The 21,187-nt window shown below is 38.5% G+C and overlaps 2 protein-coding genes across 7 annotated transcripts in view; both read right to left on the bottom strand.

The window, feature by feature from the left end:
- The window catches only part of LOC108042861 (neuronal acetylcholine receptor subunit alpha-7), a 120,873-nt gene that overhangs the window by 71,189 nt on the left and 28,497 nt on the right, over window positions 1–21,187 (bottom strand). The gene's annotated exons all lie outside the window — the stretch shown is intronic.
- LOC108042988 lies at window positions 16,648–19,777 on the bottom strand. Its single transcript, XM_017121518.2, has 2 exons — window positions 18,372–19,777; window positions 16,648–18,316 (listed from the first exon to the last, which is right to left on the bottom strand). The coding sequence occupies exons 1-2, from the start codon at window positions 19,683–19,685 to the stop codon at window positions 18,305–18,307; spliced, it is 1,326 nt and encodes a 441-aa protein (XP_016977007.2). The 5' UTR covers window positions 19,686–19,777; the 3' UTR covers window positions 16,648–18,304.

Below are 21,187 nucleotides of genomic sequence, written 5' to 3'. Positions count from 1 at the left end.
GACTCCCGAGGACTCGAGAACGAGATGGCCAACTAAGAGCTGGAGCTGCTATTGTTTTTAAGCAACTTTCTAATTGCCACTTTAGCTGGCAACACGAGACCGAGGGTGTTGTGTGTGTGTTTAGCTGCTCATTCATTAAATACAAACTGCCAGCAGGCTGGGAAGGAGCAGCCGGCAACATCCTTGCGTTTCCTCCAACGACAAACAATGAAAGCAAACGGCATGGCAAAACAAGAACATCATCAACGAGAGGGCAGAAAAACGGCAGACAAAAGTGCAGAATTGCGTAAATCTCCGGCACGGAAACTGGGATACTCTGCTAAGCAGCCAGAAAGGATAATGGCCACGCAGGCCATCAAGTTGTGATTTGGTTTTTGTCAACTACATTTTGATCAAAATTATAATAATCTACCCTCTTATGTACCAGGTTTTCCCCTTTCTGTTTAATAACCCCTTCCTTTGGAGCGGAAGTGACCGAGTCCCGAGTGGAATATGTGTGAAGTGCGAGAACACACTTAAAAATTTCTCAAGTATACCTAACGGACATCATTTTGTGTAACTCATTATTTATGTACAACAACCTAACACATGCCACGCGCCTGCTACCTAAACAGAAACGTTAGCTTATATCTATTGTTTGCCGCAGTCTGCAGTCCTTTCCTTCCCCTCGGGCACCCCGCCTCACCCCTCATCGTCCTTCCGCTGACAGCAGAGACGCGTTGTCGTTGTCCTTCCTGTGCTTTTCCCTGCAGCTACAACCCGGCAACAACAAAAGGAGCAACGAGAGCAACAACAGTTGCAACTAAATAGCCCACTGCTGCCGCTCATTGTTGTTTCTGTTTGTCTTTTCGGCCCAAGTTGCCAAAGTTGAGCGCGAACATTTTATTAATATATATATGCAACACATACTATGTACAGATAGAGACAGGGAGAGAAAGGTGAGGTTGGGAGGGGGGTTTTTTCATTTTGAAAATGCTTCAAACTAGCGAAATGTTCGCTCTTTGCTCCTTACTGGGTCCAAGGGCAGCTTTATCATATTTTATGAGATGAGAGCGTGGGCGTGGGTGGCAGTGGGCGTGGCCTGACCTGAGCCCAGCCAAAAGCTGAAGCACTTTCACTCTTACGCAAAAAGTTCAAGGACTTTTTAGCATTTATAAAGCAATTAAAATTTAAATGAACAACTTTCGGGCGCTTCGGTCCCAAACAAATTGTGACATGAAAGTCGTAAAATATTTATGAATGATGCGAAGAACCCAGTTAAATAATTGTTGGCATTTTGTACCAGACTAGGGGTCAACCTAGTCCCGTAAAGCTTTCGCGTCCAGCAATTAGTTTAATTTGCCGGAATTCCTACAAGGCCCAGATAAGTAGGCAATACTATTCATTGCACCCACCTGATGTGTTCGCCATTTTGTATTTGGCCCCTAGAAGTAGGCAATGATTTTGTGCTTAGTGTTCATTTCCGGTTGCGTTTACTATTAGGCAGCAACAAGTGGAAAGGAATTAATCGAGCTTTTAGGCAGTTAAAGGCGTTATATTTTGTTTTAAAATTTGAATTAGAATGAAAATGATTCGAAACTTAAAATTTTAAAATTGCATGAATTGTTAATGTCCTAATAACTATTACAGTTGGATGTTCCTAGTGGCTAAAAAGTTGATGCTCAAAAATATAAACCCTTAAAAGAGTCTTAAAAAACTAGGATAAATATTTATTACGAAAAACAGATTGTACTCTCGCTCCCTTGAAACACTACTCTGCCTATTACTGAAAGCCAATTCATATGCTAATTTATCTTGTTCATAATCCAAATGCAACCTAAATCCATTTTGCGGGACATCATTTGTTTCGATTCCGGCCATTAGGTATCCGATTCCAAAATGGCCGACGGGCGGTGGGTGTTTTTGGCTGTATAGGAATGTCTGTATTCCATTATAAAGTTTTGGCAGCATTTTGTTTTTAGCGCATTTCAATTATGATGAGGGTTTCGGGTAGTGCTTGTTTTGAACTTTGTTTCGGATCGGGCGCATTAACTTTACTGCCGACTTCCTCGGCTGCTGGGGCCATAAATTACTTGGCTCGGACAAACATGGACAGGGCATGCAACGAGGATACGAAACACTACCCCTGATCACCCAGTTTATCCCTGGCTTGTTTGCTTGCAACACGCGAGCATTAAAGTTAAATTGAAAATAAATATGGCCCCGCCGCCTCGGCAACCGATGGAAATTTCAATATAAACTACCCAGCAGCATATGTTTGGGTGAGCACAGTAAACATTTGCCGTGTGCAGGATGACTTTTACCAAATTGTTTTTTTAATAAATGTTGACAAAACCTATATAATTTATTCTTAAAAGGTATTTTTGTGATTTTTTTAATATTTAATAAGCTAAATCATTTAAAAATCTATATCTAAACTTTACTTTGAAATCTAAAATTTTTTCAAGTGATTGGGGAGCAGCTGCAAGAACTCAAGTTTTTCAGTTCAAATCTAACCCACACAACAGTCCAAGTGAACTATAAAGTATGCGCTTTATTCACTCGAAACCTGTTGTCTCGTTAACTGCGACAACTTCGGCATTTGGGCGGAACAACAACTGCTACAACAACGGCAACAACAATTATGGCCTCTTGTCGGCATTTAGACTTAATTTAAATGCAAGACTAAAACAAAAGGGAACGCAGACGAAACGAAACGAAATGAAAAAAGGTAACAAAAGCCAACCGACGTAACGTAGCGTAACGTAATGGCTGACAACAAAAACAGCGACAGCACGAAATGTATATAATTTATGTGAATTTTATTTGTTGTTGCCGCTGTTGCCCCGCACACACACTCATACACACACAAAAGTTGCTCATTTCAGCGTTTAAGTTTGTGACAAGGGCATGAGCTACATCCAATTGAGTTTCAGTTAGCCCGGGATAAGAACGCACACACAGATACTCTCCCCCACAGATACATGAACGTTGAGTTACACACACAAGCTGACACACACCCACACACACACATCGACACATATATCGCATGCCGCTTAACCCAATTCGGTGTCGAAAAAAACTCAAACTGAAAGCTAAAATCGCAAGTGTCTTAGGCAGTTGTTGTTCTTGTTTAGCTTCAACGGGGGAAATGGAAAAGCGGAGGTTTGGTGGCGGGGTTCGGTGGTTGAAGCGGCACGGATGTCAGAGGTTAGTCTGCGTTTGGCAGCTAGGCAGCATTTGCCAAGGAATGATTTCCCAAAATGCTGCGCTCAACGAGAGGGTTGCCCAAGTAAATTAGATTTCAATTAACAAAAACTTTTTGGTTTTTTATACCCTTGCAGAGGGTATTATAATTTCAGTCAAAAGTTTGCAACGCAGTGAAGGAGACATTTCCGACCCTATATAGTATATATATTCTTGATCAGCATCACCAGGAGAGTCGATCTAGCCATGTCCGTCTGTCCGTCTGTCCGTCTGTCCGTCTGTCCGTCCGTCTGTCCGTCTGTCCGTCCGTCCGTCCGTTTCTACGCAAACTAGTCCCTCAGTTTTAAAGCTATCTGCTTGAAACTTTCCCAAAAGTTGTCTTTCTATTGCAGGTAGTATATAAGTCGGAACGAGCCGGATCGGGCGACTATATCATATAGCTGCCATATAACTGAACGATCGGAAAAGCCATAACTTTGGTGTTTTTAAAGTTAGGAAGTTGAGATTTTCTATGGGTTTTATTTTTGGCTAATCAATCCGACCTACCGAATTTCATAAGGATCGGCCGACTATATCTTATAGCTGCCATATAACTGAACGATTGGAAATGTCATAACTTTGGTGTTTTTAAAGTTAGGAAGTTGGGACTTTTTATGAGTAATAAGAATGCATCATATGAATAATTTATAATTTTATAATTTACAGAATATTCTGCAAGGGTATATCAACTTCGGCTCCGTCCGAAGTTCGCTTTCCTTTCTTGTTTTAACATGCAATCAAAAGAACTTATAGAAGGGACCTACGTTCAAAATGTCCATATTACAAATTTTATAATCTGTCAGGGTAAATATAACATAAAGTCAAATTGTTTGAAAACACAAATTCGGGATGTGGCGTTAATTTTTGGAACAACATTTCGTTACAAGGGTGGTGACCTACGAATTTTCACTGAAATTTGTCTTAATGGACTACAACGTGATATTAGAAGTATAAGATTCTAAAAGCAAACAGTTTAAAAATAAGTTAATTAATTTCATCTTTTATTTGTATTCCACTCTTCTTAAACATCCCTCGTTGAAAATGAACTAGGCAAAACCGTACTAAGCTGAAGAATCTATGTTCTTGCAGTAGACGTTTCAGCTTGTTTGCTTGCGATTTCTGGAATGAAATCAAAGTTGCTAAGCCCACTCTTCCTCTATCATTAACTTTCCTTCTGCCTTCAAAAAATATGTGTCAAGTTTAAAGCTTGGGAAACAAGACGATTACGATAACGACGCGATAACATTAAAGGGTTGAACAAGACAAGGCTCATTGCCCCATAGTTTCTGGCATGTCATTTTCTCTCTGATTTGGCAAACAAACTCGTGCGTGCGTTAAATTGATTCTCGCCCGTAGTGCCAAACCCAAACCAGAAACCATTCTTAACGCAGCTGAGCTCCGTTGTCCAGAGTTCTTCCTTTTTATGACACGAAACGAGGCAAACTTAAAGCTCATTTCGATAGTGGAGGACAAGGGACAACACATATGAAATGTGTGGGACTCTGTACTTTGCAGCAGATCATCCCCTTTGTCACAGTTCCGTTTGCCGTTTCTCGTGGATAACCCAAGCCTTTTGTCCTGGTCCCGAGTTGGGCAGGATCCTTTGTAGTCCTTGGCGCGAGTGTGTCGCCCTCGATGAATATGAATCTTCCCTTGGCCCTGCCTCTATCTCCATCTTTATAATCAACTAAAAGCCAAATAATCAAAAAGTCAGCACAATACCCAAAAAGAATCCTCTGGCAAAGGGGTTAAACACATTGTTTGCGAGTCGGTGAACGTGGGTGAGCTTCTTGAAAATGTTTTAACGATTAGTATTTTTCGAAACCACTCGAGATATTTCCTGGTCAGAAACATGGTGATTCAGTTTTAAGTTTTAATTTCATCTAATCTCCTGAGATATTAAAAATTATGTGTTAGAAAGGTACAACCTTCCTTTTTACATTGTAAATTTAATAATTTATAATTTTTAGGGTGTTTCATGGTTTAAAGATGGTAATGGTTCTAATGGTTCTCTTTTGATATTGATACTGGGCTTTTCCCAACGTTGCCTCTTTAAATTCCAATGGAAACGGGGCTATTCAGTCATTCATTGTGGCTAATCATCAATAAAAAGAATCCTCATAAAAACTCTATGATTAGGCCTCTTTTACCCTCACCGAAATAGTACAAGAAACGATTATCTGTGGACTGACAGGTCCATGAAGCTTGTCGCTTGTCACTTGGCAGGCGTTGGCCATAAAAATCAATGAACACTTTTTGCCCCCAAATAGTTGGCAGCTGACAACGGAACACAGCGAAAAAGAATAAATATATATATATATATATAAATAAAACGGTGGCAAGATGTGAAGAATTTTTTAAAGCTTTCTTGCGACCTTAGTGCCCTGCCTTTTTAGGCCATGTGTGTATCCCTCACCAAGTGTGTGTGTGTGTGTTTATGTGTTTTGTAGTAAACTTATAAAAATATCTAAATACAATAAGGCAGCGGGTGGCATGGGGGCGTGGTGGCAAGGCAGGCTTTCCGCACAACATGTTGCCTACTTTTTGACATTTTCAACATGTGTCCAACGCCTCTTCGCCAACCTGCCTCTCTCTTCTTGTTTGTGTGGGTCTTTTTTTGGTTGTTGCTTTTTAGCGTTGACGTTTGCGTTGATTTTTGACAGCTGCCTTCACACACAGGCGCAGGCAAGAACACACACACATGTACATATATGAAAACAATAACAAAAACTTGTTACCAAAGTTAAGGCAGATTGCTTCTGCCTTATTCCTTCCTGTTACCGCCTCCCTCCACTGCTCCCCCCACTTTCTCTATCCGTCTCCGCTCAGTTATTGTTAGACTCTGTGCGTTAGATGTGCATACTTTTTGCCCATATCTCTAAGGTTTATGTCAAGGTTCCCTTTTTTATTACTTTCACATACGGGTGTGCGTGGGTTATTTTTTTTTTTAGTGCTCATACTTGCGCGTCCATCTCTCCCTTCCCGTCTGCCTTGTGCCACAAATTGCAGTTTAAAGTTGACAGCGAAAGGATATGAGCACTTACCTGTAAGTAAAAGAAAGGTAAAACGAAAGCTGATTAAATACAAGGGCAAGTGAACTCTACTTGGGAGTGCATGTGAATGAGTATGTGTGTGCGGAGGTTCGGGTAATACAGTTAACATTTATGGGGCAATATCGGAGTGTGAATGGCCAAGTGGAACGGCAGATAAAGAGACAGCAGGACAGAGACTGCCAGATGGTTCACTTCCCAAATGGTAAATGCTCGATTATCGGGGAGTGCTCAGAAATCGGACACGGAGTCTAGGTCTGGAGAAAATGCTCATGCAATTGGGTGGAAAATCGGTTTGCATTTTCCTTAGTTGGATGGACTCCTATGCGAAATTCCATGTTTTTAATCAAATGCTGTGGAAGCTGGAGAACAATTATTAAACAAACAACTTGAGCACTAAAATAAAATCTTTGGAATTTCGTAATTGAATTGGCTGCATATTTTCATAGTTATATTAAATGAAGTCGTTGACTATTACATTTTCTGCACTCTCAAAGTGTTGGGATATAAGTAAAAATAAAACCCTATATTACTTTAAGTTTCCTTAAGAACGAAATGTTTGCATTTTCTGTTTAATCTTAAACATTTTGTATTGCAATCAACTTGATTTCTTAAATAAATATTTCTGAGACTTTAGTCTTACTCGAAATTGAAACATGTTAACATATAAACATGTTGCCCTAATATTTAGAAAGCACTTATAAATTGTAGTATTTTAGATTCTTATAGAAGAAGGTATGAGAAAATTCTTATATTTGATAGAGATCTACTGTGGACTATCCTTTAAAGCCCAAAATATTATTTGTGTGAACAGATTGCATTTCATTCGATTATTAAGTTTTAACATGGACTTTTCTAAAGCAAGGAAGAATATAAATGATTTCATTACATATAAATCCTTTCAAATTATTACCAATCGAAAGCTTGCCACACTTGGACTATCACATTACTTTGCATACCAAATTCCATTTGTCAACTATTCGACTCTTAGTTGCTGCCTCCATTGCATTTGCAATCAATTAAATGGTAGCTATTTTAAGCCTGGTCAACAGAAGAATTGAAATTATATTCGATTTTCGGGGCAATCAAAGCACAATATGCAAATAAACTGAGAATATTTTTGGGGCGTCATTTAAATGCGTTTCACAATTGCTTTCTGTTTGTGCTGGCAAATTGGAAATACAAAAGCCACAAACATAGATTTGGATATGGGTATCTGGGTCGTTTGCCAGTGCATTGATATAGATGGACCCGTAGAAAATGGAGCATGGAGAAACATTTAACGCTTGACTTAAATGCCGAACTGAGACCAAACGAAATACAATAAAATGCGAAAATTCGACGCTTTCAAACGGCAGTACAACAAGTCAAATATTGATACTGGATGCGGGGTGCGATGGGCGGCAAGCAAGGGGGCGTGCCATTGTACACACACACTCACACACACGTAGACAAATGCAAAGGGACGAGCGGAGGCAAACGAAAAACGACATCTGAAAACCGAAAACTCGGAAAAAAGTGCACGCGCCGAACAAAACAAACAATTTGCCCAAAAACTTGGCAAAAGCAATTGCAATTGCAAGACGGTGGGACAAGAGGGGGGGGTGGTATTGACTGGTGCATGGCACCACAACAAAGTTGTTGACAATGGCAAACACGTTAACCAAAAACTTTTGGCACAAAGATAAACGCAAATAAATTTGGCAACTTGTTCTCGTCTTTCTCACAGTTTGTCTTGCTGTGGGTGCCGTTAGTTTGAGGAAAACTGTGGAAAATCCGGGGGGGAGGGGGAAACGACTGATGAAAATGCATTACAAAGCAAGCTGCCCGCATGATCGCTGGCTGAGAAAATCTAAGCCCGCATTCAAATCACATAAATATTGTAAGTTTCTTGGACTTTGATCAGCTCTTGGCCATAAACGATTTTCACGGTTTCACAAGTGAGCCGGGGGAATGGAAAGGAATCCGGATAAAGAAACCACAAATTGACATGTATTGAGCAGGACCCATTCCACCAAAAAACCCACCCAATCCTACCAACCAGGAGCTTTATCTGTGTCGGGGAAAAATATATCTCTTGTGTGTCTTGTATCTTTCAATCTTTGTTGCTGTATCCGTCCTCGTGTATCTATATCTGTGCGAGTGGTCGGCAATGTATCTTGCGAGCTGAGCAGAGATTTGCGACGCATGACAATCATAAGTAAAATGCCTTTGGCTCGTCTACGTGAAACGGAGCCAGGACACAGGAGTAAGACCAATGAGGAATCAAACCGAATGTATCCCTGAGCTTACAGAGTTGTAAGAAGAGTAGTTGCCCGGAAAATACCACTGAGCGCAAATAGCATTGAAAATATTACTGGCATTCGAACGAAATGTTGTTGAACAAATATAAAAAGAAAATTATCAAATATTTATTAATTAAATTAATGATGGTTAATTAATTTTCATCCAGCCTTGTAAATGAATATTTCAGGAAATGCATAAAATGTTGCTGGGCATTTTCACTGTGGATTTTCACCTATCTGTTTTAAAGGATTTTATGTCCAGTAAAGCCAGCATTTCATTACAGTTTTATTACATTTTATACAACAATGCTTTTAATTAATTTGGAAATTTACTTTTTATTCGTTGGCATCACGCTGCTATTCAATTTGCTAACTTTTTTCAGTACATTAAAAAAACCGCAGACAGAAAAAAGTACTTGTTGAAAAAGTTATATTTTTTTCGAAGCATATGGATGACAGCTTTCCTTATATTTTGAATTAATTTGATCATTTAAGTTGGCAAGTTAATGTGTGTGTGGTTTTTGTCAGTGTGCTGTCGCATAAATCGTTTTGCCGCTGCCGTTGACCACGTTCCCATTCCCCTTTCTCAACGTGTCCATTTCTGTATCTTGGCTCTGAAAACGGAAGCCACAACCGTTTCTCTTACATCTAACAAGTTGTCGATATATTTTTTTTGGCTTAGACATGGCTACAAAGCAACAACAGCAACAACATTAAATATGGTGTCCGAGGGTGGCTTGAAAATAAGCTGGTATGAATGTTAAAGAGTATATTTAATTCCTTACATGATCTGTATTTATTTAATGAAAATATAAAAATAAAAATGTGTTCAAAAAAACTAATCTTTATAAATTTATGTATCAATATGCTCTCTGAAATTGAGCCGGTAAATATTTTGCAAAATGTTAAGGAAGTATTAATACACATTTTTCAACAGTTATAGTGAATGCTAAAATGTATAAAAAATACAATTAATTATATTCATTTTTTTTATAAAATGTGAAATACGAAATTTTTTGCTTTAATTGCTTTTAATTTGCTTACTAATATTTTACCACAATATATTATTTTAAACAGAATGATTAAGCTCTCCTCGATTATTGCCCAATCTAGGCGTCTTTAGTAGCATATTGGCTACACTTGTTATTGACAGCTTTGTTGCTTCGACTTCTTTTCCTGCCCACAACCCCTTTTCCATCTCTGGTCCAAACTACAAGAAATAACCAAAAGCTGTCGCAACAGTCCGGCAGTTAGTCACCCATCTACAAAAGAACCACACAACATGGATGGAAGTGGAGGGCAGTGAAAACTCGAGAGTGACAGGGCAATCGGTAAATCGTTGCACAGCGAGAGGACGAGAAATCTCTGAGGAAACGTTAAAGGATATTACGGCACGAGTTCAGTTCAGATGCCAATAAGGCAAGTTTTTGGTCATTTTTATTGGCTGTGAAAGCTGTCAGAAAATGCTGAAGCCCGCTCCCGAGCGTCCATTGCCAGCAATATTCATCCCATTCGAACGAGGCACATATGCGTATACGTAATGCGGCGCGGGGAGGAAATGAAAAATGTAATTAAAAAAGTTTTTTTCGGCCAAGTCTTTTGTCATGAGTTAAGGGGTTTTTTCCGGGGCGGAGGGGGTTCAGAGAGGGGTTTTTGATGGCAAGTGAGCAAGCCTAAGTTGCAAGCCAGCAATTTGCTGCGGAGCAGAGTGGCGCCCTTTAAATGTGCGATGAGTGTCATTCAGTTGGTTGGGCATCCTGCAAGCTTTTTAGCTTACCCCCCTCCCCCATCGCTCTACTCTCAAACACACACACATATGCTGAGAGCGATTCATGTGCATGTAAAAAGTGCTCATTAAAACATATCAACAAGCTTTATGGCGCTCCACCTCGTACCCTTTTCGCAGTTACCCCATCTCATCCCATGTCGTCGTCATCGGCACCAGAGACGGCAGTTAAATTCATTCATAAACTACGTGACAAAACGAACGGAAATGTAGGAGCGGAAATTGCCAACAAACACCAGCGCACACACACATAGAGAGGCTTTTGCGCCCACCCACACACATGCAGCCAGACATTGAGAGGTAACTGAGTGGTGTACTGGCCCAAGTTGGACGCAAAGTATTTTCCATTCGCCACCGCATCCTCTCCCTGGCATATGCAACTATTATCAAAGGAATTAGACAGGAAAATACCCTGCTGTTAAAAGTCTGAGCAAACAGAAAAGGTTTCGTGGCAACAAAAGTATTAAATTCTTTCATTAAATTTAAGTCTGATATTTGAAAATAAAAGTGTTAAATTTGTTAGGGAATAAAAAAAAAATACAATTTAATTCTAAATTAAAAGCAGTTTTGAATTTAGGGGGAGGTAGGATAAAAGGTTTTCAAAACAAATTAGGTTTAGAATACTTTTCCACCGCAATAATTTGTAAAAGATTCACCCTTAGTGGGGGAGGGGGTTATCTCGAAAAAAAAATCTTAAATAAATAAATTCAAAACTGTTAAATTTTTAAGACATAGTTGCGTATCCAATGGTTTAGGTTATATGTTAATACAACAAAAGAATAGGTTTGTATGGAGTATACTTCAGTTCGAGCCATTACATATTAAGCAATTGTACTAGATTTTTACTCCTACTTTGTATACTGTCAAATCCAGTCGAGTGTCTGCTTGAGTGTAGCAGAAACGTGGAATTACTGGCCCGCATTCCTTCCACCACCCCCTTGTCATACATCTGTTCCACCACCTATGTATAAGACCCCCTTTTCCTATTTCACCGCCCACCGTCACCAATCGTATTACATTTGCAATATTTTCCTTCACTCTCGCTCGGAGTAAGTCATCAAATTGTGTGACGGATGCGTGGGAGGTGCGGAAACTATCTTATAGGCAGACGAAATCTCATAATATTGATAGAATTCCTTCGGTGGAGATGTGGGGGAAAATAAATAAAAGGGAAAAACCAAACTGAGTAGGCGTAATAAAAATCCAGCGTATTTCTTTCTGTCCTGATTGCAATTGAAATTGGATAGAAAAGGGAATAATTTTGTTTATGCTTCAGCTTTTGATGACAAACATTTGTGCGAACCTTTTAACGGCAAGTCCTCCAAGAATATCAGTAAATAAAAATGCAATTTTCCAGAGCTCGCTTAAGCCCGGGTAAGCCCTTGAAAGAACTAATTTTCCCAGCCATTAAATTCACTTTCTCTCTTCAACATTTTTTGCTTTCTCCAGCGCACTTTTCATCCGACTTTAATGCAGCGCGAAAAGCTTTTAGTTGTAAGCTAACAAACTAACGGTAAACGCAATTGCAACGGAAGCTGTAACTGAAACTGTAAAAGTAAATGTAACTGTCATTGGCCCAGCCGAAGGACGAAAAAAGGATAAGGAGCGAGAGTGAGAGCGAAAGCGAAAGAGTGCAACAGATAGACACACTTAAAATAGCAAACAACCCAATGAGCAGTTCATAGTTGACCCAATTCGACCTTGACCCATTTTCCCTTGCCATTCGACCGCTGGGGAGCCTGAACTACTATAATTAAATGTTAATTAGCAGACCCCCGCCGCCGGCACTTTCTATTGTGTTCGCTGCCTTTGAAATCCCTTTACTTGATCGAATCCCCTCAAGCATTTCGATTCGATTCCGCAGGCCCATTCATCTCATCGTAGATTACAATCAATTCCAATCTGTCAATATCGCTTCACCTGCCCAACGTTTGTTCCATACAGCGGCAGCTCACCACCCACAGCCGCCCACGCCCACTCTAGGCCAAATCCTTGGGCCCACGCCCACCCATCCTTGGACATTGGAGGTTTCCCCGGTTCGGGACGATAAATGTCAAAGTCAATGCAGTAAGGGCGGAATGTTCTCTCCGTTTCCAAGCACTTGTCCAGTATTCAGTCAAGGTCTTGTCGCCTTGGTAACGCACAGTAGAACATCTGTGCGTTGAACAAGTATCTATTACATACAAATTTTGACTTAAAGGCACCCCAATCCCTATTGAAAGTATCGTATAATTTTATTATGTTGATTATTCATTACTATTTCGTATAACAATTACCTTAAGAAAATAATGTTGTGTGCTTGCGAAAGGAACAGAAATTAATTTCTAATAGTTAAAAATGCTTCAGTTAAATAATTTGTTAATATTTACAATTTTTTCTTTATTTTTTTTGTTATGAAACTGAAACACTTTTTTCAAAGATTTAGAAAAGTAAATTAAAGCACTTTGATTAGAGTTACAGTCAGTTTGACTTATTAAAGTTCGACTGTATGCAAAATTATTCAAATGGGTCAACTCAAAATTATTCAAATGGGTCAACTCTATCTGTCTCCCTTTCCCTCCACCTGTCTCTATCTCTTTTCAATAATTGAGCCCAGCTGTTTGCTTTAAATAATTGAAACGATAAATTTTACACACAATAAAATGCTAGAAATTCAATAAAGTTCACAATTTTACAGGACGCCACACATTCGGGGCGTGGCATTGACATGGCATCCGAGGCATGTAGCATGTAGCATATAGGTTGTAACTGTAACTTGTTGCTATTCCCCGCCAGAGCGAGACAGAACACGAGTGGGACATGCATAAACATGATTTTATGTGCACACAACACGACAATAAAAATCACGCATGAATTTCATGGATCCCCAAACTCAGAATCGCTTCCCTTCTGTTCCCCTCCTTTCCCTCCACGTGCCACTTGCATAAACAACTAGGAGAAATAGAGAAAGTGGAGAAAGCACGAGAGAGAGTGGGCGGGGCGGGAATAAAAAGGTCGTCGTGAGAGTACAAAAAACCTCAACACGAGTAAAACAAAATGTAATTACAACAAGGACTTTTCAACAGCAGCATTTTGCACATTGCAACAGCTTTGTTTAGTGAAAGAGAGAGGAGAAGGTGAAAACAACAATGCCACGTACGTGAAATGCAACAATGTGCCACGCATGTACATGTGCGTGTAAATGTGAGAGTGAAAGTGAAGGTTAGATCCACTGCAAAAAAATGTATGTTAAACCTAACATTGTGAGACACAATTAAAAAATAAGCGATTTTGTTATGATTAACTAAGTAAACTTCTAGTTTGAATAATTGTATATATGTACATAATACATATTGTGGGTCGGCCAGAATTTGTATAAACTGAAGGGAACGTTTGCAAAAATTTGCAATAACCTTGCATAATATGGATATCAAAAGAGTTAACACATTCTATTATATTTAAAGACAAAAGTAAAGGTTGACAATGTCCTATCAACTTGTCTGTTCATCAATAATATATTTTATAGTCTCAATTATTTTCGTTGCTTTTTTTTTAAACCGAAATTTTATTTCATAGCCTTAGTCCTTTTCGTAAGTTTTACATACCTGGTACAGATACAAAATGCAAAAGGATCTCCTCAAATATTTTTTTCTGTGTTGCAAAAAAACTCGAGCTGAGCTGGGCCAAAACCGAAACCAGAGAGAAGAGCAGCCCAAAGGACGGGGGATAGTGGATAGTGGGCGGTGGGTTTGAGGACGGTCTACACTTGAGCTTTATTGCATACATTAAGGGGCCAAGGTGCGCCGCAGAGCAACACATGCATGCTGCGCGTGATGCATTGGTGTGAGTGAGGCTGTGAGGGCGGCTCACTGTTTCTACGTCTATTTTCTTAATGGACAATGTCGCTATCTATTGCCACGAAGAAGAGACAGAAGAGACCCAGATTTCGCTGTGGAACAACTATAAATCAAGCCACAAATCCGGACAGCGTTGCAGAATAATACAAAATATATAGGATGTGGCTGGGAGACTGATGGCCAAAGTCAGGAGCAGCTCGTTTGTTTAGATACGAAACAGTTTGATAAGAAATGGGAAAAAATAAATGGTTGGATAAATGGAAACAAGCTATAGTAGCACAAACGGGGTTTAATATTAATTACACTTTATTTATACTTGACCGTTCTCTCTTAGTTCTTATGCGCAATTGCTTTTAAATTACATGGCGTCGGTTTTAACATTAGACAACGCGAAGTTGGCTGCGATCAGCACCGATATTTAACATTTCAGAGTTGCCAGATTGGCAACTATATAAAAGCTAATTATTCTAAGTACTAACGATTATTAACGTAATATTTAAATAATAGAGTTATACCACTAAAACATATTCATAACTGTGTATACTCGTACATACTAATATATATAGTCAGTGACTTATCCTACTACAACTCGGCCATCCTGACCGGTTGATCACCTGATCAAAATTAGATTTTTTTACAAATAATGCATATCTATGTACAATATTTTCATATTATTCTAAACTATATGTTTTTTTATTACTTTTTACTTTTATTCCTTATCCAATGTCTTAAGTTCTGCGCACTCCAAACACCTATGTAAGGTTTATGTGCTAATTGAAACCCTTCGACGTCTTTTAGTAAAAATCTGTCATTGCGCATCACTTTCGCAATCATATAAGGTCCTTTATGCTTGGGAATCAGTTTTCTAGCAGCACCAACAGTCGCATCAAAATTCTTCACCATTACGTAGTCTCCTTTTTTATAACTCTTAGCCTTTACTCGACTTTTATTGTAATACTTCTCATTATAATCTTGAACTTGTTTTTGGTGAGTCACCGCTTGTTTTCTTATCTGTGTTAAACTATCTGACTTTGGATTTTCATTTATATCTTCTAGCCTTTCCTTAAGTTCATCGATTATTTTTCCTTTTTGTCCTATACCGAAAAGCATCTTACTCGGAAGTTGTCTTATACTTCTATGCAATGTATTATTGAGAGCATGTTCTATTTTATCTATAACGTTATCCCAGTATACACCTTTACTTTGATCAACTAGTTTCGCGATCATTGGTCCAAGGCTCCTGTTAATCCTCTCAACTTGACCATTTGCTTGCGGTGAGCCTGTGGCTATTTTGACATGTTTAACATTATTTTCTTCCATAAATTCCTCGAAGTCCTTAGACGTAAAACAACTACCACGGTCCGAAATTATACATTTTGGCCTACTGTAAGCTCTAAAGTAATCTTTTAATGCTGTTATTACTTCTTTAGTGTTCGTTGACTTAGTTGAATACAGTCTGACGAACTTCGTAAATCCGTCAACTACAACGAAAATATGTTTCTTTGCTCTTGATGAGTCTACTGGACCATAGTGGTCAATATGGATTACTTCGAACGGTTTGTTTCCCTTGGGGATACTGTGCAAAAAGCCTTCTCCCTTTCCTGATTTTGGTGAAAACGCTACACATTTTAAACAATTTTCTATATGTGATACACACTTTTCTTTTAAACTCGGAAACCAATACGTTTTTAAGATTATATCTATCATTTTATCCCTTCCTACGTGCCCTATTTCGTTATGGTATTTATATAATACCTGATCTTCCATTTCTTCTGGTACGTAAAATAGTATCCTATTATCATTCGCTTTTCTGTATACTACACCATTCCTCATTTCAAATAACTTAAGTTCTGTCTTTTCTAACATGGTTTTAAGTTTTTTAATTCTTAGATCTTTTCCTTGACAGATGATTAAATTTTCTTCAAAACTGTTGGTTTCCACTATTAGAATACTGTTATACCTACTGAGGGCATCAACATGCTGCATTTTGTTCCCAGCTCTGTGACATATTTCAAGATCATAATTTTCCATCTCTAATGCCCATCTTGAGATCTATGGATTAAGTTCCGCTTTATTTAATGTTAACTTAAGATTAACAGATTGTATTGTTACTAGTTTGACATGTTTTTCTTGCAAAAATATCCTAAATCTACGAAGAGCATATATAACTGCCAAAGTTTCGAGTTCAAAACTATGCAATTTAGCTTCATCTGCGGTGGTACGCTTTGAGAAATACAATACCGGGTGTAATTTGCCATCGTCTTTCTTTTATAGAAGCACCGCATCAAACCCTAAAGCACTTGTAATTCTATATCATCTTTGTAATTATATAACGCTAATACAGGTGACTCGATAAGCTTTTCTTTTAATTTTAGAAAACAATTCATTTCTTGTTCTTCGAATCGAAATGGTTTGTCTTTTTCAAAAGATCGTACAATGGCTTTGCCATAGTAGAAAAATCCTTTATGAATCTTCGAAAATATGAAGAAAGTCCCAAGAAACTTTGCACTGCCTGAACCTTTGAGGGAACTGGAAAATTTTTCACAGCTTCGATGCCCTTATCATCTGCTCTAATACCATTTTCAGAGATTAAAAATCCTAAATACTTTATATTTGACTTTAAAAACTCGCATTTATCCATACGAAGTTCCAATCTATTCTGAGTAAGCCTTTTAAAAATTTCTTCTAACGTTTCTAAGTGCTCATTAACATTTTTGCTGGCAACCATTATGTCATCCATGTAAACTACTACTTTGTTGGCTCTAATCATGTCGTCGAAAATTTTATTAACAAAACGTTGAAAAACAGCCGGTGCATTTTTTATACCCATTGGCATTCTTAAAAATTCGAATTGTCCTAGTGGAGTTACGAAGGACGTATATTTGACAGATTCTTCATTTACAAAAACATGAAAGTATCCATTTTTTAGGTCTAACTTTGAAAATACTTTTTTGTCAACTAATTTATCTAATAAATCATCTATGTGTGGAAGTGGGTAATTGTCTTTTAGCAGTGCTTTGTTAAGTTTCCTATAATCAATACATAGTCTAATATCACCTGTTTTCTTTTTGACTAAAACTATCGGAGAGGCAAATTCTGATTCGCTTGGTCTTATTATTTCGTTTTTCAAATATTCATCTAATAATTTTTGTAGCTTATCCTTTTCTGTATATGATAATCGTCGAGGACTGCAACTAAAAGGCTTTGCATTCTCTAAACATAATTTAATTTCTGCTCTAATCTTAGGCTTTTCAGGTCTAATTGCTTTCACATAGCTGTTTTCAATTATTCTTAAGAATCGACATTGTATTTGATAAGTTGTGCTTTTGTCCCAGTTAAAATCAATGGTTTCATCGTTTGTAAAGTCAATGTTCAGTATTTCGGTTTCAAAATCGTCGATTTCTAGTTGCATTTTTACATTTACCATCTTTTGTTCCTTTATCATCGTTTCATCTGTATTTTTATTGACTTGTTTTATTTTTGGTTGTTCTATTGATTCACTATCCTGTCTCATAACTGTCTTATCTGTTGTTTCACTGTCTCGTCTCATAACTGTTTGACCTGTTGTTTCACTGTCTCGTCTCATAACTGTTTGACCTGTTGTTTCACTCTCTCGTCGCTTAACTGTTTGACCTGTTGTTTCACTGTTTTGTCTCATAGCCATTTGCCTTATTTTTTCATGGTGATTCTTAACGACTGCGTGCTCTGCTTTTAAACTTTCAGTTGACCATTCTAAAACGTTTTCAGTTATATCATTATCCAAACACTCAATATTATGACTGATCTCAGCAATATGCAGTGACAGATCTTTAGTAGGCTGCTTTGGGTTATGTTTTGATACATTTTCTACTGTTATCATCTTTAGAGTTCTTAAATCTAAATTCAAATCGCAAGCTTGCATGAAATTTCTACCTAATACCACATCATTAATCATAGACTCATTGGCAACAACCGTTAAATTAAAATAACACTTTATTCTTTTTTTTAGTACAAAACATAAAATTTTTCCGTATATCTTCAATGGGCTTTTGTTTATGCCAAAATACTGTTCGGTGACTTCTTGTAGTTGGGCCTCAGTGGGCAACAAAGATTTTTTAATTAATGAAATAGGACTGCCAGAGTCTAGGATGCATGCTGCAACCATAGGAGATATTATTTGCCTGTCAAAATGAATGTTAAAATACCTTACATAATTGTTTTCAGCATTTCCCTTCTTCTCTTCGCATTGGGCTACAAAGTGACCGAATTTGCCACAAGCGTAGCAAGATCCTGGCTCCCTTGCTGGCTTTCGACAATCCTTGGCGATGTGTCCTCTGGCGTTGCAGTTAGCGCAGCGGAGTCCTCCGTTGTTGCTTCGATTTGTAGTTATCACCTTCGAAACAAACTCCTTGGGCTTGCTCAAACGGATACCAGCAAACGCACGCAGAATTTGCATAGGATCTGTGAAACACTGGATCCGGGCTTGATCACGCAAATTCTGTGCTGGTATTCCCTCGACTATCTGGTCAACCAACTCGTCAGGTTCGATGTTGATGCTGCTTGCCAGCATTGTCTTAGCTTCAAAGTATACCGCGAATTTTTCGGTATGGTGCCACTTCAAATTTTCAAATTTGCGCCGGGCTTCTGCTTTGGAAAGTTTATCACTGAATGCTAAGATCAGCTGTTCCAACAGATTCTCTGCTGGCTCCATGATGCGCGTTGCATTTGCGTGCAACCAACGCTGGGCGATTCCCTTCAGTTTGGACACAATCACTATTTTCACGCCCACTGCATCCAGGTTGTACAGATCAGCAATGTTTCGTACTTGCTGAGTCCAAATGTTTGCGCACGATGAACCATCATAGTCCATGATGATTTCTTTGGCCAAAGAAAGTGAAAAGTTTGTCGACTGAAGTCCTTTGTTTACCTCTGCCATTTGTCGCTGTTCAACACCCTTGTTGACATCGATATCAGTGCCAATATCAATATCGGCACTTTTATCGGTATTTGGTATTTTTTCGCCAACTACTTCGTTGACGTTTTCGCCGACTACTGCTTGCATGACTTCTCCGGCTACCACTGCTTGGTTGCAGTTTTTTGCGTTGTTGATGACGTCACTGGCAACTGCTTGTGACGCGTCTCTTATTTGCGCCAGAATGTTCTGGAGCTCTTTTTTGCCAGCCTCAATTTCAGCTCGTATTTGTTGTAGCGACAATACTCCGTCGGCTACATCAAACCACTCGTCTCCTTTTGGCCTTGTAGCTGCTGCAGAAATCAGCTCCGACCTAGGATCGGCATCCTCCACAGAGGAATTCTCCCCCAAGTCGTCATCCAGCGCCAACTCCTGGAGTATATCATCATTTTCCAACAATGGGGTTTGTGGACGAGTTCCACGAATCCCGGAGTCCACGCTATTCAGCCGTGCTGCAAGTTCTGCTTTGTTGCCGCTGGTTGGCAAGTTCAGCGCCGCCAACCACCTCTTTAGCTGGACGACCGTAAATTGCTGTGCATCAATTAGATCCATTTTATGGGTCAGGACCACTTCTGAAGTTTATAGTAGCACAAACGGGGTTTAATATTAATTACACTTTATTTATACTTGACCGTTCTCTCTTAGTTCTTATGCGCAATTGCTTTTAAATTACATGGCGTCGGTTTTAACATTAGACAACGCGAAGTTGGCAGCGATCAGCACCGATATTTAACATTTCAGAGTTGCCAGATTGGCAACTATATAAAAGCTAATTATTCTAAGTACTAACGATTATTAACGTAATATTTAAATAATAGAGTTATACCACTAAAACATATTCATAACTGTGTATACTCGTACATACTAATATATATAGTCAGTGACTTATCCTACTACAAAGCCAAAATAAAATAGTTTCGAGCAACAATAAATTAGAGAAGATAATTCAAATTTAAACTTAGTGGATTTCTTTCTTGATGACTTTTAATGATGACTTTAAAGCAATGTCTCAATAAAAAACTAGAATAAAGCAAACAGCTTTTTAAAGGCCGATTTACTTACTGCCCTAGCGATCATTTTTTTTTGGGGAGTGAGGAGTGACCATCCCGGAATATTGCTGGATCCCACATGAATGCCAAGTAGGCAGCAAGTTGAGGGAACAAAGCAGGCGAGAGGATGCCACATTCTGGGAGGCTCATTGTTCACCACTTAGTCAGGGCGATGTCGGCAGCAGAGGCTCCGGCGTCGCTGCCACGTCAATGTCGATTAGATGATGCTCCTCTAAGCTGCCGGCAATCCCCGCCTGACTAACGAGCGACTGATGCGACAAGCGCCATTTGGCTTTTAGTTTGGTCGGAAGGGTAAAGGGCGGTGGGGCTGGTGTTCGGTGGCGATGCACCTGCAATAACAACCTGAGGACACGGCCAACGATGAGATGGCGGCGACATCCTTGACATGCTTGCGGGATGCCATGACAATTGTGCCACGAATCTCGACCTTTATCGCTGTCTACTAAATGCTCTCTCCACCCTTTTCTTCACAGCATAAGCACCGGAAAAAATCTCTACACTTCAACATATTTCCTTTATAAATAATTTAAAATACTTATTTTTCTTCTTCTTTGGGTCAGTGTAAACTCGTTAGTTTTATAAATTATCATAACGCACAGAAGTATTGCTGATTTTTATAGTTTTAATGTTGATTTTTTTAATTTTATTGTGATGTCTAAAAATTGTTTTGCGAATTACATACAATATTAATATGTAATAACATGATAAAAAAGGAAATCCTTATAGTTTGTTTTTTATTAATTTTATTTTAAGTTTTATAAAACTTTATTTTTTTTTTTAATCAATTGAATTTTTTTATAATGTTATTTAAGTATATTCTTGATTAAAGAATTTTTTCTTGTTTCAGGGTGTTTTCTAAAACATAAATTTCTTGTTTTAAGAAAATTGAGTTTTGGTTTGAAGAAAGTTAAATAAAGCTCTAGGTGAAAAAATTGCCAATATATAGCAGAACAAAAGGTTATTTATTAAATTTAAAGGCGAAGA

Source organism: Drosophila rhopaloa, unplaced genomic scaffold, assembly GCF_018152115.1.
Source record: "Drosophila rhopaloa isolate 14029-0021.01 unplaced genomic scaffold, ASM1815211v1 contig_2, whole genome shotgun sequence".
Lineage (NCBI taxonomy): Eukaryota > Metazoa > Arthropoda > Insecta > Diptera > Drosophilidae > Drosophila > Drosophila rhopaloa.
This window is presented reverse-complemented; position numbering and strand designations above follow the sequence as displayed.